This window comes from Trichoplax adhaerens, genomic scaffold (genome assembly GCF_000150275.1).
Source record: "Trichoplax adhaerens TRIADscaffold_3 genomic scaffold, whole genome shotgun sequence".
NCBI lineage: Eukaryota > Metazoa > Placozoa > Uniplacotomia > Trichoplacea > Trichoplacidae > Trichoplax > Trichoplax adhaerens.
In genome coordinates, this window is record NW_002060945.1 from 5,162,736 (window position 1) to 5,176,827 (window position 14,092).

At 30.3% G+C, this 14,092-nt stretch overlaps 2 protein-coding genes across 2 annotated transcripts; both read right to left on the reverse strand.

The window, feature by feature from the left end:
* TRIADDRAFT_54593 (uncharacterized protein) lies at positions 1–6,392 on the reverse strand (the record flags this gene model as incomplete). The annotated part of the gene is made up of 7 exons (XM_002111015.1): positions 1–83; positions 403–564; positions 3,189–3,261; positions 3,961–4,013; positions 4,246–4,363; positions 4,839–4,925; positions 6,378–6,392. The coding sequence occupies 7 exons, from the start codon at positions 6,390–6,392 to the stop codon at positions 1–3; spliced, it is 591 nt and encodes a 196-aa protein (XP_002111051.1).
* A 3,591-nt stretch (positions 6,393–9,983) lies between these two features.
* Positions 9,984–13,655, reverse strand: TRIADDRAFT_22609 (uncharacterized protein; the record flags this gene model as incomplete). Its single annotated transcript, XM_002111016.1, has 7 exons — positions 9,984–10,223; positions 10,408–10,479; positions 10,737–10,808; positions 11,762–11,917; positions 12,101–12,344; positions 12,539–12,858; positions 13,575–13,655. The coding sequence occupies 7 exons, from the start codon at positions 13,653–13,655 to the stop codon at positions 9,984–9,986; spliced, it is 1,185 nt and encodes a 394-aa protein (XP_002111052.1).
* Positions 13,656–14,092: the final 437 nt, after the last annotated feature.

The window sequence follows — 14,092 nt, forward strand, 5'->3', positions numbered from 1 at the left end:
TTATTTAAACTGATTTGGATTCGCATCATATAAGGTGCTGATAAGATTTTTCTTGTAAAGTATGTAAACGTCTTTGATGTATGCTATAAATTTATACAGACGTTTGAAATATATAGTGGAAGTAAAAATTTGTTCGGTAGCGGTGAGTCAAGAACGATCGGTTAAATTTAAGCAAATTTTAAGCCAACTTGTAAGTAATAAAAAAAGGAAAGTATTCGATTTGTATTTATCCAAAATAAGTTAATCACTGTGATCGATGGATAGAAATGAATACAAGATGAAAAAGCATCTAATCTAAAGCTAAAAATATTCCCAGGATTAGAGTTGGAACATTTAGTCGATGTCTTATGCTTCTACAAAGATTTAATCGTAATTGAGAATGTTGATTATTCCAGCACTTACCTCGGCGTAATGATAGCGAATTGTAAGAATTAGAAGCCATACGCTGTTCATCGTTGTCATTAATTGCCTTCTGTTTACTTTTTTGTAGCTTTATTTGATGTTCCAATTGCGTTAAACTAAAGAATAAGCTTAGGATAGCCTTAAGGTCACCGTTAACAATATCTAAACAAGTAAGCAAACCATATCTATTAAGTAGGTTGAATCTACTATTGAGACCTATTATCTTATAATTTTCATTCATTAAATTTAATAATTTTTATTACAGATATATGTCAGTGTAGATAGCAGTCCTTCTTTTACTCTTGGTATACAGTATTATATAACTGTACGGTATATTGTGATATGATTGTCAGTAGAGCTTTAGGAATGAGAACATAAACTAAATGTCAGTTTTATTGATCGCAGCATCTATGCTGACTTATCGAAACTGTTTATGGCAAGATAAATTAGGATTAATTAACCTTATTACTAGGACCTGTTTTAACCCGATCATTTAAAGGCTTTAAATTGATTAATATGATCATGTTATCGGTTTTTAAATACTAATTATAGCATAAGCATATTAATGCAGCCTTGTTTGCTGAAATTCATACGCGTGTAGAGTACTAGTATTCTCGTTAATATGCCTACATGTAGGTAGATCGTAAAAGTCCTTCTTTTGAACTACTTATATCGAATTACCTCCGATTTCTTTAGTTAAGATTAAATGCAATTATAATTAATATCAGTAAGTGGGAACGATGATGTTGATAAGGATGAATTATTGTTGATTTGATAGTAATATATCGCATTATTATACGCGTATAGCAGTAGTCGAATCTTTAACTTATTTGTTTTCATATTAATGATATTCAAATATAATCTTAAAGCTAATAAAATAGTGCCTGTGAAACAAGAGTAGCTTTGACAAAACATACATGTCATTCATCAATACTTCATCGGACTATTATGTAGACTACTATGATCATATATGCTAGAAAGCAATATATGTTGTACATGTCACATACTGTATTTGGGTGCCTTCCATCGAAAAAGTACCGGCAGTAGTATAATGCCAAATTACCGTAGTAAACTGCATTAAATTGGTATCTTCTATATACTCATCAATTTATAATTTAAAGTAAACTAATTTCATTTCTTAACATAAAAAAAACATAAATAACATATCTCTGTCATTTTGGGTTATTCGTGGTCACTAGTTACTATTTTTATTAACTATATTTAGGATGCAAGCCTTACGCCGTGGTAAGTCCTTTTAAGACACTTAACAATAAGTGAAATTATCGACCTATGACTTATAGTAGTTGTATATTTTATAAGTATAGCATGATCAAGTATTTTAATACTTTATTCAAAATAAATAACTAGCATTATATAAATTTAGCCTAACCACGAGTATTTCTAGCTGATAATAATTTTATTAAGTAAACTTAAATATTCAGAAAGAAATAGTACATTCTGTAATATAATCCAAAACAAAGCTAACATGAGTCAGTGGCAGGATTTAATATCATCGCAATTTTCCTTTATCTGTATCACATTGAATAATTTTTAGCTTGTATAATTATCTGTGTAACCTGTACATACCGTAGAGTCTAATACAAACTGTACTGTACACAGCTGAGTACTGTAGTTACTGGAGGACTGTATGCTGTACAGTACAGTGTAGTAATTTACTATCACTAGCTTCGTCTTTCGTGGAGTCCCGATGACGATTCACGAGATTTTAGTAGTGTAATGATAAGACGAAATTCATCACATGATAAGTAAGGTAGACTGTACTTAGCACCTTTATTGTTAAATACCCGGTTATTAATAATAAAGTGCCAGTTACAATTATACTGTTCTCTCGGAGTAATCTCTTACTGTGGAATATACAATATGTATTATCTAAGCATCGATAACTGATCAATCTAGGGGAGACATATACTGTACTGTGACAGTGTTATATACTGTAGTAGAGTAGAAATATCTATGTTAGGAAAATTCTGTTAGCCTATCCTTATTTAGTTAGCTTCTAATTTGGATATACTATGTTTTAATATAGCACTGACTTTTTATGACAGTGACACATACACATAACTGAAATTAATAGTTATAATAGGGAATGCAAATCATCTACTTACAGACGAATCATTGTGATTGTAACTTACTTATGGTAGATTGTAAATTATCGTGGAAATGTTCCGTGATAGGACATATCGTAATCTGACTATTCTGTATTAGTCATCAGATGTCTATGTTCGTAAATACTGTTGTCTGCATTACGGTAGCAGTAGCTAAAATTAATATCTAATTCAGTAAATGATTCCAAAGTTAATCGTACTAACTATGACTCATGAACTATTGAGGAAGAGTATATAATTGCAGTATATCGTATAAGAAAGTCGATTCTTAAGCTTAGTGTTTAACGTACAATATGAGGCGTCTAAGTTTTTGTGTAGTCTGCTAGTAGAGCAAAAGTGTTTCTGATAGTGCAGATATCGTTCCTTGATACATGGTTCAAGGAATTGACTTATTGATCGTACATTACGTTATCTTGTTGCAAAGCTGTTTTGTGACATATACATTATACAGTAGTTACTGTAGTCCCTTAACGAGAAGTAATTGTCAACGTTAAGGTGGTGCTGCAGGCAAATGTCGAAGAGGACAAAATGTAGCAATAATTTAGGTTTGTAGAAGTTTAGTTTTGATTTATAACAAGTTATACAAACGATCGATTTTTTAAAGATAACCCTAGTTTTGCTCCTAGAAATCGGTAAAAACATAACTTAAAATTATCTTACCTGTAGCAATACCATAATGAATTGCAATGCCTTTCTTGTTAAGGTATTTTAAACAATTGATAACATTGGCAAGCTGAAAGTGAAATTGTTTACATTCAGATAATATCATGAATTGTCGTTTAAACGTAACGATTCTATGCTTTCCAACCGTGATAACACGCATGATCTACAATAATAACTTGTATTAGTTTAGGTGCCTATTTAATATAGTTCCTCAATTCCTGCTCGTGACTAATTCGTTTCAATTGCTCATGATGATAACGAATGTAAACTTAAAATATTCGAATCTAGTATGATATTACAGTGTTAGATATTAAAATATTTATTTTGCCGATGTTTAGGCACATATCGTATTATAATCAAGACAAAAGTATTCAATTTCCTAAAATGATTAAAAACTAAAATGGACCTCCCTGATTTGATAAATTTAGGGTAGTAGTTGATAGTATGTCAGTTTTTAAAGATTTCGAACGAATCAAACGCGTCAAATATCTCCCTTAAATTCAAATTACGGTGCTTTTTCAGTAATACTAACATTTAAGGTAGTTATTATCTATTTACTAAATTGATATTATTCGGTAGATAATTAGCTGTCAAGTCTGCTACAGTATACGGTCGATAATAAGGGATAAAATTGCAGTATACGATTAACTTTGAATTAGTATACTTTGAATCGGAGATTGTAACGATATATTTTTGGTACGATCCTATTTAACTGGCCTTTGCTGTATACAAGTAAATTGTAAATTAATGAATAACAATGGGAACATACCTTTTGATTTTGATAGTAGGGATTACGACAGACGTGTGGTATTCTTTCTCCAACTATGAAAAGAAGTTAACATTTTTTAGAGCTTATGCTGGTATCGTAAGATTATTTTCGCACCGGAAATCTAATTTTGCAGTATGTCATAGAAATAAATCTACACAGCTGAAATTTTCTTACCCTAACTATTAAAAAAGAGATATGCGTACTACATGAAATTGTGTTCAATCTTCTACAGATTAATTTTTTATATTATACACAATACGAATTTGTATAACAGGTCATTATTACCTATGCTTTCCATAAGATTGATGAGGATGAGTCCTTTATTGATATCTTTCTGTAAATCATTTATCAGTTCAGGAAATTCTCTCTGAGCCAAGTAAGTATTAGCCCAGCCAACATAAATCTAAATATGAGAATAATTACAATAAAAACATTTAAGTAGTTGATAAAATATCTGATATCATTTTAATCCAACTTAAGCATAGAATTCCTCATAATAAGGATAATGATGTATTTTCAAAGTTGCGCTTTAGCGAACACAGCAATTTTTCAATCTGCTAGCAAAGCTAAGTTAATTAGCTATAGTAACGCAAAGAAATATCGTTTTAATGGCAGCCAAAATAAGGCTTTAAAGTAATATTAGCTATATATAATTTCTCTAGTAAAATGAGAATTTACTTTAAATTTTGTAGATAGTAAAAGCAGACAAACTTTGCTAATTTAGATTAACTAAATTGAAGCATGAAATAATTATAAAAACTATACGATATCTCCTTTCGTGACTTAAAGTAGTAAAATTTTATGACATAATAGAATTATTAAGCAATTAATGCCAGTAATATAGCATTGAAATTGCTCGAGTATATGAGGTTATAGACCTTCTTCTGTTCCTGTTTATCGATAGTTCTTGGTCTTTGACTGCGAGTAAAATTGGTATTCCTCTTAAACGTATCTCCTGTATTACCCTAATTCAAAGTAGGAGCAAGAGAAAGGCATTATTAGCTTTAATGAGAAGCAATTTAATTTTCATACTCAAATCCGAGATCGAAAGTCTTAGAAGTAGTCATAGTACACTGTTATTAATTGTTGCATTAATTTTGTGTTAACTGTAATACGTTATAGTATAGACCATCAGTAATCCATGTCTACTTCTATCATAACAAATTGCAGTAAATGAAGATGAAGCATCTGTCCTATATTCAGTCACCCTAGATGATTTCGCAATTCTAGATTCATCGACACATTTGTAGACAATTACGGCACTCAAGAACAATTTTATGCAATTAATACGTGATATTTCTTGCAATTAACGTCTTCTTAAATTAATATACATATATATTTTTAAGTGAAAATAATATCAATATAATCTTGGAGCTAGTAGATATGCTTAGATATTCAGCTTTTTTGAAACATATGATTAGCTATACTTGCAAGTAATAGATATATATGGTAGAACCTATATGTATGTGCACCGTACCTTTATGAATTACACAATTATAAATTCTAAGTGTAGAATCGGTACTAAATCTGATTTGGCTTTGGGACGTGAAATTCTTTAACAGCTATCATTAACTTAATCTTATACATGCTTATAAATAAATAACTAAAACAAAATAAGCGATTAAGGTAAATTACATGCTTTAAGGATAGTGCGCTTCTGATAACAAGGAGATATAGTTAACTTGAAGCTATTATGGAAACGATATGTTTGACGTAGTTTCGGACAAAATTTGTAGTTGCCTTGTTGATTATTAGCTATGTGCGTAAATAACTTATGTAGATGATACTAAGGCTATATTCATAATATACACATAAATAAATAATATTCTCGATAAAAGATTGAGACAACTAAAGCACAAACTATTTATGCTACTAAAAATTTAAAACTATATTTTGCAGTAGAGGGAAATTACAGTCGGCTAGAAGTACTATGACGTTAAAGCAAGATGGAATGATTGAAATAGCTTCCTTGATCTAGGAAGTGTGATATCTTGTTAAAAAAATGTTTTCATACAGCATTTGAGAATTAGCTCGACCGATTTATTATAAATCTGTATACCAAATCTGCATTTCGTGATTTTTAATCCAGTTAAACCTAATTAGGATTACATGGTTGCCATTACGGTACTTGAATATCAAAGTCATGTCTTTAATGATAAATTGATATAGAATATTATACTTTTTTTCAATTAGTATCCCTTACACAAGTGCGAAAAAATAAGCGAAATGAATTTACTCAGTATAGCTAATCTATTGGCTGAGGAATCAAAATTACAATATTCGATATGTCTGCTTAACCAACTACATTTAATTTCTGTTAAAGCTGAATACCGTCAACAAAATCAATTTTTATGTAACAATGTAAATTTCTTTGTTGTGATATCCAAGCGGATTGTTCTTCATTCGTCTGCACCTACCTGGAACTGAGCCATATTCTTAATTATAATCCTTGGATGATATTTACGATATTTTTCTAACTTATTGGACTTATTATCGATGGTATTCAAATAACCGCCAGGTCTTCTCTGTTACCACACTATATGCTTTACTTTGATAAAGTTGATTACATCTATACTAAAGACAATTGTTAAACCTATGGACGTCCAGTAATTTTTAGATGACTAATTTTCAAATAATTAAGAATCAATTTAATCTCGATCCGTACTTCAATAGTACTATGACCTCGATTAAACTATGTGCTTTTAACATGGTTCTGATATAATAATTAATTGCTGTAGCTTGGTACTTTATAGAAATATGCCATACGTACTGTATTTGTTCGTAATATAAGATAATCGTAACAGATGGTTTTAGTGAATGATATATAGCTATTATTTCAAGAGCTATTTGTCATATGGTGCGTGTTAGAAATGATAACAATTTATCGTTAGCATCTACACGAGGTACTACAGAGTACTATAAGCTATACAGTTGGCTTATTGATATTAGTAATAATATTTTTACAAATCATACAGAATCACGAAGAATATTATTGGATTATAGCGATAGTAATCAAACTGATAACCTTGTAATTTTTACTTTTGTAAAATTAAAGCTGATTAAAGTGGCACCATAAACGGAATTTCATCATAAATAATTGTGAAAAGTAATCAATATTATCGACACCTTCTCCTATAATACTCTATATATTGCTACAAGATGGTCTAATTGTTAGCATGGTCTTATATTGAGATTTATGATTTCACCAATTATAGTTCATTGCAACAAAATAAAGGATTCTCGTTATCTTACCCTGACTGTCAAGATTTAATCAGGCCGTGTTTGTCTAAATGAAGGAAGATATCTTAAATCCCAATTTAGTATATTATTTTTTAGCTCAATGCAATAAGGTTTATCTTTCTTAGTGTTTGGCTAAGGCCAAGTAAGCCTGAACAAGTAAAAAATATTTTCCTAACTACATTATTGTTCTATATTTCTATATCAGGCAGATATTAAAGGCATGATTGCAAAGGACAACAGCTACAGATGCCATATCGAATAATTTAGATCTTAAGAGATAGAAGATATAAAATTGTGTAACCATTAGCAATTAAAAGGACGACTATAGAGAATTTTAGCCATTGCGGTAATAAATGTTAGATATTTCAGCTTGTAAAAATATTTTATTATATCGTTAAAATAATATTTTAACTAATTCCTAGTAGCTAAGGTGAGAAGAGATATCTTCACCTTAGTCGAGAAAGACCACCTAAATTATTGTGGATCTTAAAAAAAACAATTACAAAATAATGTCATCAAAGGTGTACGAATTCATTCAAATAAAGCAATTTTAGAAATTAATATTCCCTATTCAGAATCATTTTATTTAGTTGAGTCATAATGACAGCTCATTTTAATAAAAATCTATACATCGTCCTAAAGATAACAAATTGTTCCCATGAACGATATTGGTAATATAAATAAGTAATAGATAATTTTATCACAATGTTACTACTAATAACACAAAAATAAGTAAATATAATGTGATTTATGTATATTTCATCTTTTACTTGCACATTGATACAGTAGTATATCCTGATCAATCAATTTCTAAAATAGCCTTATCTAGGTCAAATAGATTGCAATATTTGGTGTGTTATTATTACTTATCATTCAAGCAGTTAAAATTTATTCTTGTTCTATCATTTCATGATGTAAATTAAAGTATTTGGTCTCCGATAGTCGTTTTATTGGAGTAAAAATTGATGATAGAATACCTAACAAATCGAAATGGTGACTCTGATCTTATGCGCTTGACAAATTAGTGTTTAAGCGTCTATGGGACAATACAGCTACGATACAATTATTCGAAGTATTTTTCATCAAGGGCGTGTCCCGGCCATATGGCCACAATGACAGATGAGGTAGCGTATGTTGTACTTTTAACTTAATTCACAATAATTGACAACACTTATAGTAGGCGAGTTGCCACAATTTTTATCCACTTCTGAGTCGCTGTGCTAGATTTATGCTCGAAATCTGCAACAGTTACAGTATTGAATTGATTATGTTATAATATGCATAAGTGATCATGCTGACTGGCAAGTTGCTGTAAAAAATTTTGAATCATTTTGTAAATTATTTGCTCTAAGGACGCAAGAGTCGACTGGCATGTCTTACCAAGAGATTGCTACTTATGATCATAAAAATCGGGAATAAAAAAAGTGCTGGTACTACTCTAATATATCCGTTATAGCAATAAGATTATGAACATTTTTAGCGCTGTATGGGTGTATAAGCAAAACATTTTAATTGGGTCATGAATATAATTTGCAAATTCTACATTTTGAGTAATTTAATCACAGTACGAACATATGGAATACGAGTACTTGAATAAATTGTTCAAAGAACAATTTATGACATCTAGTGTAAGCTGCAAATAGCTTGAATTCGCTTATTTAGAAATACAGAAGTTTCTTTGTAGATAGGATTACGCTATGTAAAGATATAGCGATGAATTTAGGTATATTTTTACTTGTAGCTGCTAACAATATGTGTTTATGTTACATGTACAGTATCGTTAGATCGCTTAAATCAGCTACATTTAGAGTACAAAACGAGAAATTTCTTTCGTGAATGCTTCATATATTCTCAATTATTTTATAAACAGGGGTTAGATTAAACTATGCAGGCGTATTGATTTAGCCTTGTAAAATATTATTGATTATAATTTTATCGGCACAGTACACTTAGGGCTTATAATGGATAGAGTCAAATAAAAGATTTTTAGTTATCATTTTTAAGTCCACAAGCAGGTTGAATATCTAAATAGAACCGTAGAGACTTCAACATAACGAGATTAAGATCTGTGTACTGTATAATATATATAATACAAGAAGTATCTGCTAACACATTGTATTAGAATTTACTTACTCTGGAAATAAAAGAAATAATCATAAAAACTACTATATCTTGCAGCTTTTCATTCATTTAGTTTATTGCTAGGACGATACTTACTAGTTCCAAGATTAGATGTAGAAGTGATTTTATTATACTTAAACAGAACCAATTGAATATCAGCTTTGTTCCATTTGGAATACGATTGAATGCGAGAAAAGTAAATACTATTCTAAGATATCAATTTGACCTCGTTTGCTAAAATTCTGATCATGATATTGATAAGAAACCTATCATAGTCAAGTGTATACTAGTGTAGCTCTATCAGGTGGAAAATTAAACGACATTACTCATCTAGTCTTAAGTGAAATTGATTATTTTTTAGAAGTTATAGTTGCATTGACAACTTTCATCGAATTTGTCAGGGCCATTAAGTAGATAATTATACATGATCAAACTGTAAACAATACCTTTATTAGGTTGGCGAAAAATCAACGAGTATTATCATAAGTCATCATCATGAACTGGCTTAGGAATAAATGACAATAAAATTAACTTTAGTAATGTGAATAAAAATCATAAATGACAGCTAGTATTACATACGCGTATAGTTATTATTTTGTACGAAGGATATAGTAAGAAACGGTAATACGGATCTACACAGTACTTATCTCTAATCCTCATCATCAATTATAATAATCTCGAAGGAAATATTTAATCATTTTTTTGTAAACTGCGTTGAGTGCATCTGAAGCCCATATGAAATCTAAGTGATCGTAGCTTTCAGTCACATCATGGCATACCAAATTCTGTATTCTTGACTGTAACCATGAAACATCTCGGGGATCAGCTAGCCAATCCCGTCTACCAGAACACAAAATAGTTGGCACGTTCATTGTTTTAATGGAATATTGCGGAGGCATAGGCTACATTTTAGGGTGAAATAAAATAGTAAATAGGTGCTGCGTACATTACTATCTTGAATCCTAATATGGTAAGAACTAAATCTGTAGTAAGTCAGATATACAGTAGGAATTCAGAACACAATTTGCAACGTATGACTAAATGGGTGAGATCACATGGCTTTACTATTTATATCATCTTCTCTACCTGTCCGTAGTATTTAAGATTATCGCTCGGATTTCCGTAGTCAAACATTTGAAAACGATGGCTTAAAACTCCCTATATTTGAAATGTCATATAATTTATAAAATAATACTTGAGCGATATAAGATTATTAACAGAATATTACCTATATTAATATAGTTTAATTCTTTCTTAAAATGATAGTATCTTAATTTTATAAACAGCTTTGCTCTTATGGTGACTATTCATGGTATAACTTATTATTTTATTATACTACTACAACTTACTAAATCTCTATTGAGCTAATTATGAGGAGAGTATGAGAAACCATGATTATATACATAGTAGCATACTTGAGCAAAATGGACCATGTTCCTTACAGACGTTCCAGCCGGTGTATGAGATAGGTATATGGGAAGTCTAGTCTAAGATACGTAAGAGGTTAGAAGATATAATATAACTAAGAAGTAAAATACCCACTGGAAAGGTATGAGAAGATTATGTGTTGTAAAATGTAAAAGATTAATGAGATATGAAAGCTACTATGGCAACTAGTGTACGAATTATAAATAATTCGGTGACTGATATATTACTATAAGACTAGCTATTATATGATATTAATGTATATATAATATTGGGCTAATTTTGATGTTAAGTTATCCTAAAATTATGATTAGGTCATTGTATCTCTTCACGATAACTGGTATACTTCGTAGTAAATTATGAATGAGGTACTTAGGCCTGAATCTAAACTGCTAATTTTAAAAACATGATATTATTTAAGAATTATAAATGGTTATACAGCTTCAATAACAATTTCTTAAATGATGGATCAAGTCGATAGTTATAAATTTTGCGTTCTCTAAGCGTAGATATGCTTGTATTGTGTGTCGGACATTCAAATATGTACTGCATATAGCTGGAATATAGTTATATATTCGTTAGTTATCTTCAATACAATGCAGGCATATTGTGTACTCGCTGCATAATGAATGTAAAATGGTAGCTCATATATTTTGATGGGTCCTAGTGGTATAATTCTGTAAGTACTTGCATTCCCATGCATTGATATGTTTATGTGCTGCGTTATAAATAGCCTAAAATGTAATTGCAGATTACATATCTTCACTAATAAAACTAGAATTTAAAATATGTAGTAGTAGATTTATAATGCTGAATCTAAGATAGAAATGCGTATTATTTAGATTATGATTATGCATTAGTACCATATTATGTTTATGAATAGAGTATAGTTTTACATTAAATTATATCTCCTATTGCAATTCATCATAATTCGTTAGAGCATGAGATTATTTAACCTCATAAAACAGAAGACTTTATTAGTACAATATTACGATTTCATCTTCATGAAATTTACCTTGTTGATTCCATTATGATCATCATATCCCGCAATGATGAATAAGATATTACTGCAATATGGATCCAATTTGCCGCGACACAGATAACTAGCCAACCACTGAAGGATAGATTTACCCGGCAAAAATTCGTAATAACCTAATAAATGGGATATCAGCTAGGAGTATGGCAATGGATCCCAGTTTAAAAATTGTATCAGGGTAAAAAAGTGATAGCCTATTTTAGTGCATTATAGTTACTGAAGTAAATACTATATCTTTAATTCGGGTTAATAGAAGATCGACATAAAATTCAAACGAATAGATCATCATAGTCTTAAATTTCGAAAGTGTGTGCAAACCTGAAAATCATAAGCGAAATAAGAAAGATATCTGATGGGACTTTTGATAGAGCCTACGTTAGCTACCGGAGCTAATGCTGCGAAATATTTAATTTTACTAGCCAATATATGATTAGAAGAAAAGGAAGCAAATGCAATCATTGTTCCTTGCGAGAAGCCGACATAATAAAGTTGCGATTGATGTGTAGTTCTTAGCGCAAATTCAATCATGGCGGGCAAATCATATTTTGCCATCTCGTCATAGCTGCCGTTAAAAGAATAAGCCATAACTATTAAAAATGCTACATCTCGACTTATACCTAATTTTTCAATGTTTATTTTTTGCTAGTTAATAATAATATACTACATTTAATAGATTTTTAAGGCAAATCTACTTTTTAATACTGTCCATGGAGAAATGAAGATTGATTGGATAATTTATTCATTTGCATATATTACCTCCAAGCCCAAAATTCCTCTTGGGAAGGTTTCAGAAAGACGTGATGACGAGAATAGATATTACCACGTACATTTCCTAGCCATACATCAAATCCTGCGTCAGCCATAATAAAGGCTAAACTTTGGTTCGGCAAATTTGCTACCCAATTAAAGCTAGAACCAAGTAGACCATGCTGAAGGAAAACTACAGGTTTAGCAGTTTTATTGAGAGCTGATTCATGTTTACCAGACGGAATTCTTTGTATACCTAAAACAAAACCATCCTTTGTAATAACCTTGTACTCTTCAACCTTGTAGCCATTATATCGAATTATTTGACTCTTTAATAAAATAAAATAAATTTAGATAACACATTTTAATATCATGAATACTAATATCAGATTATACTCGTATGATAGTATGATGGAAATTCTATTTTATTTATATATAGAGATTGACGTTTGAAGCTAATTTTTAGCTTAGTGAGGCCCATCATAAATTTAACATAGCGTAAAAGTGTCTTAGTAAGGAATGCTTGTAGTGTTATTCGAAATGAAATTGAGTTTCCGGTCAGTACTTTTTAGCACGTAAATAAGTCGAAAGTATGAAGTATATCACAGGAATGTCAAGAGCTAGAAGTTGATTATTTCTTTATTAATAAACTATTAATGGAATATAAAGATATACGTCAAAAAGCAAAGTTACGACATTACTAATTAACATTATGGCCAATTAAACAGAGTAAACGATATTTTTTAATTAATATTGGTCAACCAAAGTCATAGGAAAGGTTTTGAATACATTTACTATACACTGGTTATTCTACAGAAATTTTGACAAAGCGATTTCAAATGAAATTAAAATAAGATTCTAAATGATGCTAATGTAGTAAAACGGAATTATTTTGACCCTATTTGTAAGGATAAAGCTGTAGGATACTTAAATGACAGCTGTTCTTTAATTTTTTGTTGCAGATTTTCATGCAGTAATTGATGACTTCAATGGATCAAGAAAAATATTGTGTAGAGAGCAAAAGAGATTTATCATTTTGTCGTACCACATTCATGTTGACTTCTGGATCGGCTTGTGCCAACGTTGATGTAAAAGTGATAAAAAGTGTGATTAAACAGTAGATCATGAATTGATATAAATTTTTCGCGTCCATTTTCATCTAAAATATAGTGTAAGCTATGAAATCTAGTGTCAAAAATTAACAAATATATATACACTACTGTAATAGCAATACATTTGCTGTATGCAGGTCAGAAAATATCCTTAGCGTAGCGGTGTTATAGGATACAGTGAAGTAACGAATTCCTTGAAACTACAATAGTACTGTACTATTAGTTAACTTATTATGCACTACTCTATTGTATTATCTTAATATACAGTACGGTAAAATGACTAATGATGCAACTTTATTTATTTATAATGACGGTAAATCATTGTATATTTTTATAATAAAGTAGTTTATTTACAGTTAATTCTAAAAGTCCGCTTCGTACCGTAGAGGGGTTTCTAAAGAATAAGAGCCCCTGATTGTAAGATGGTTTACGTGATTTGGTTTACCGTGCA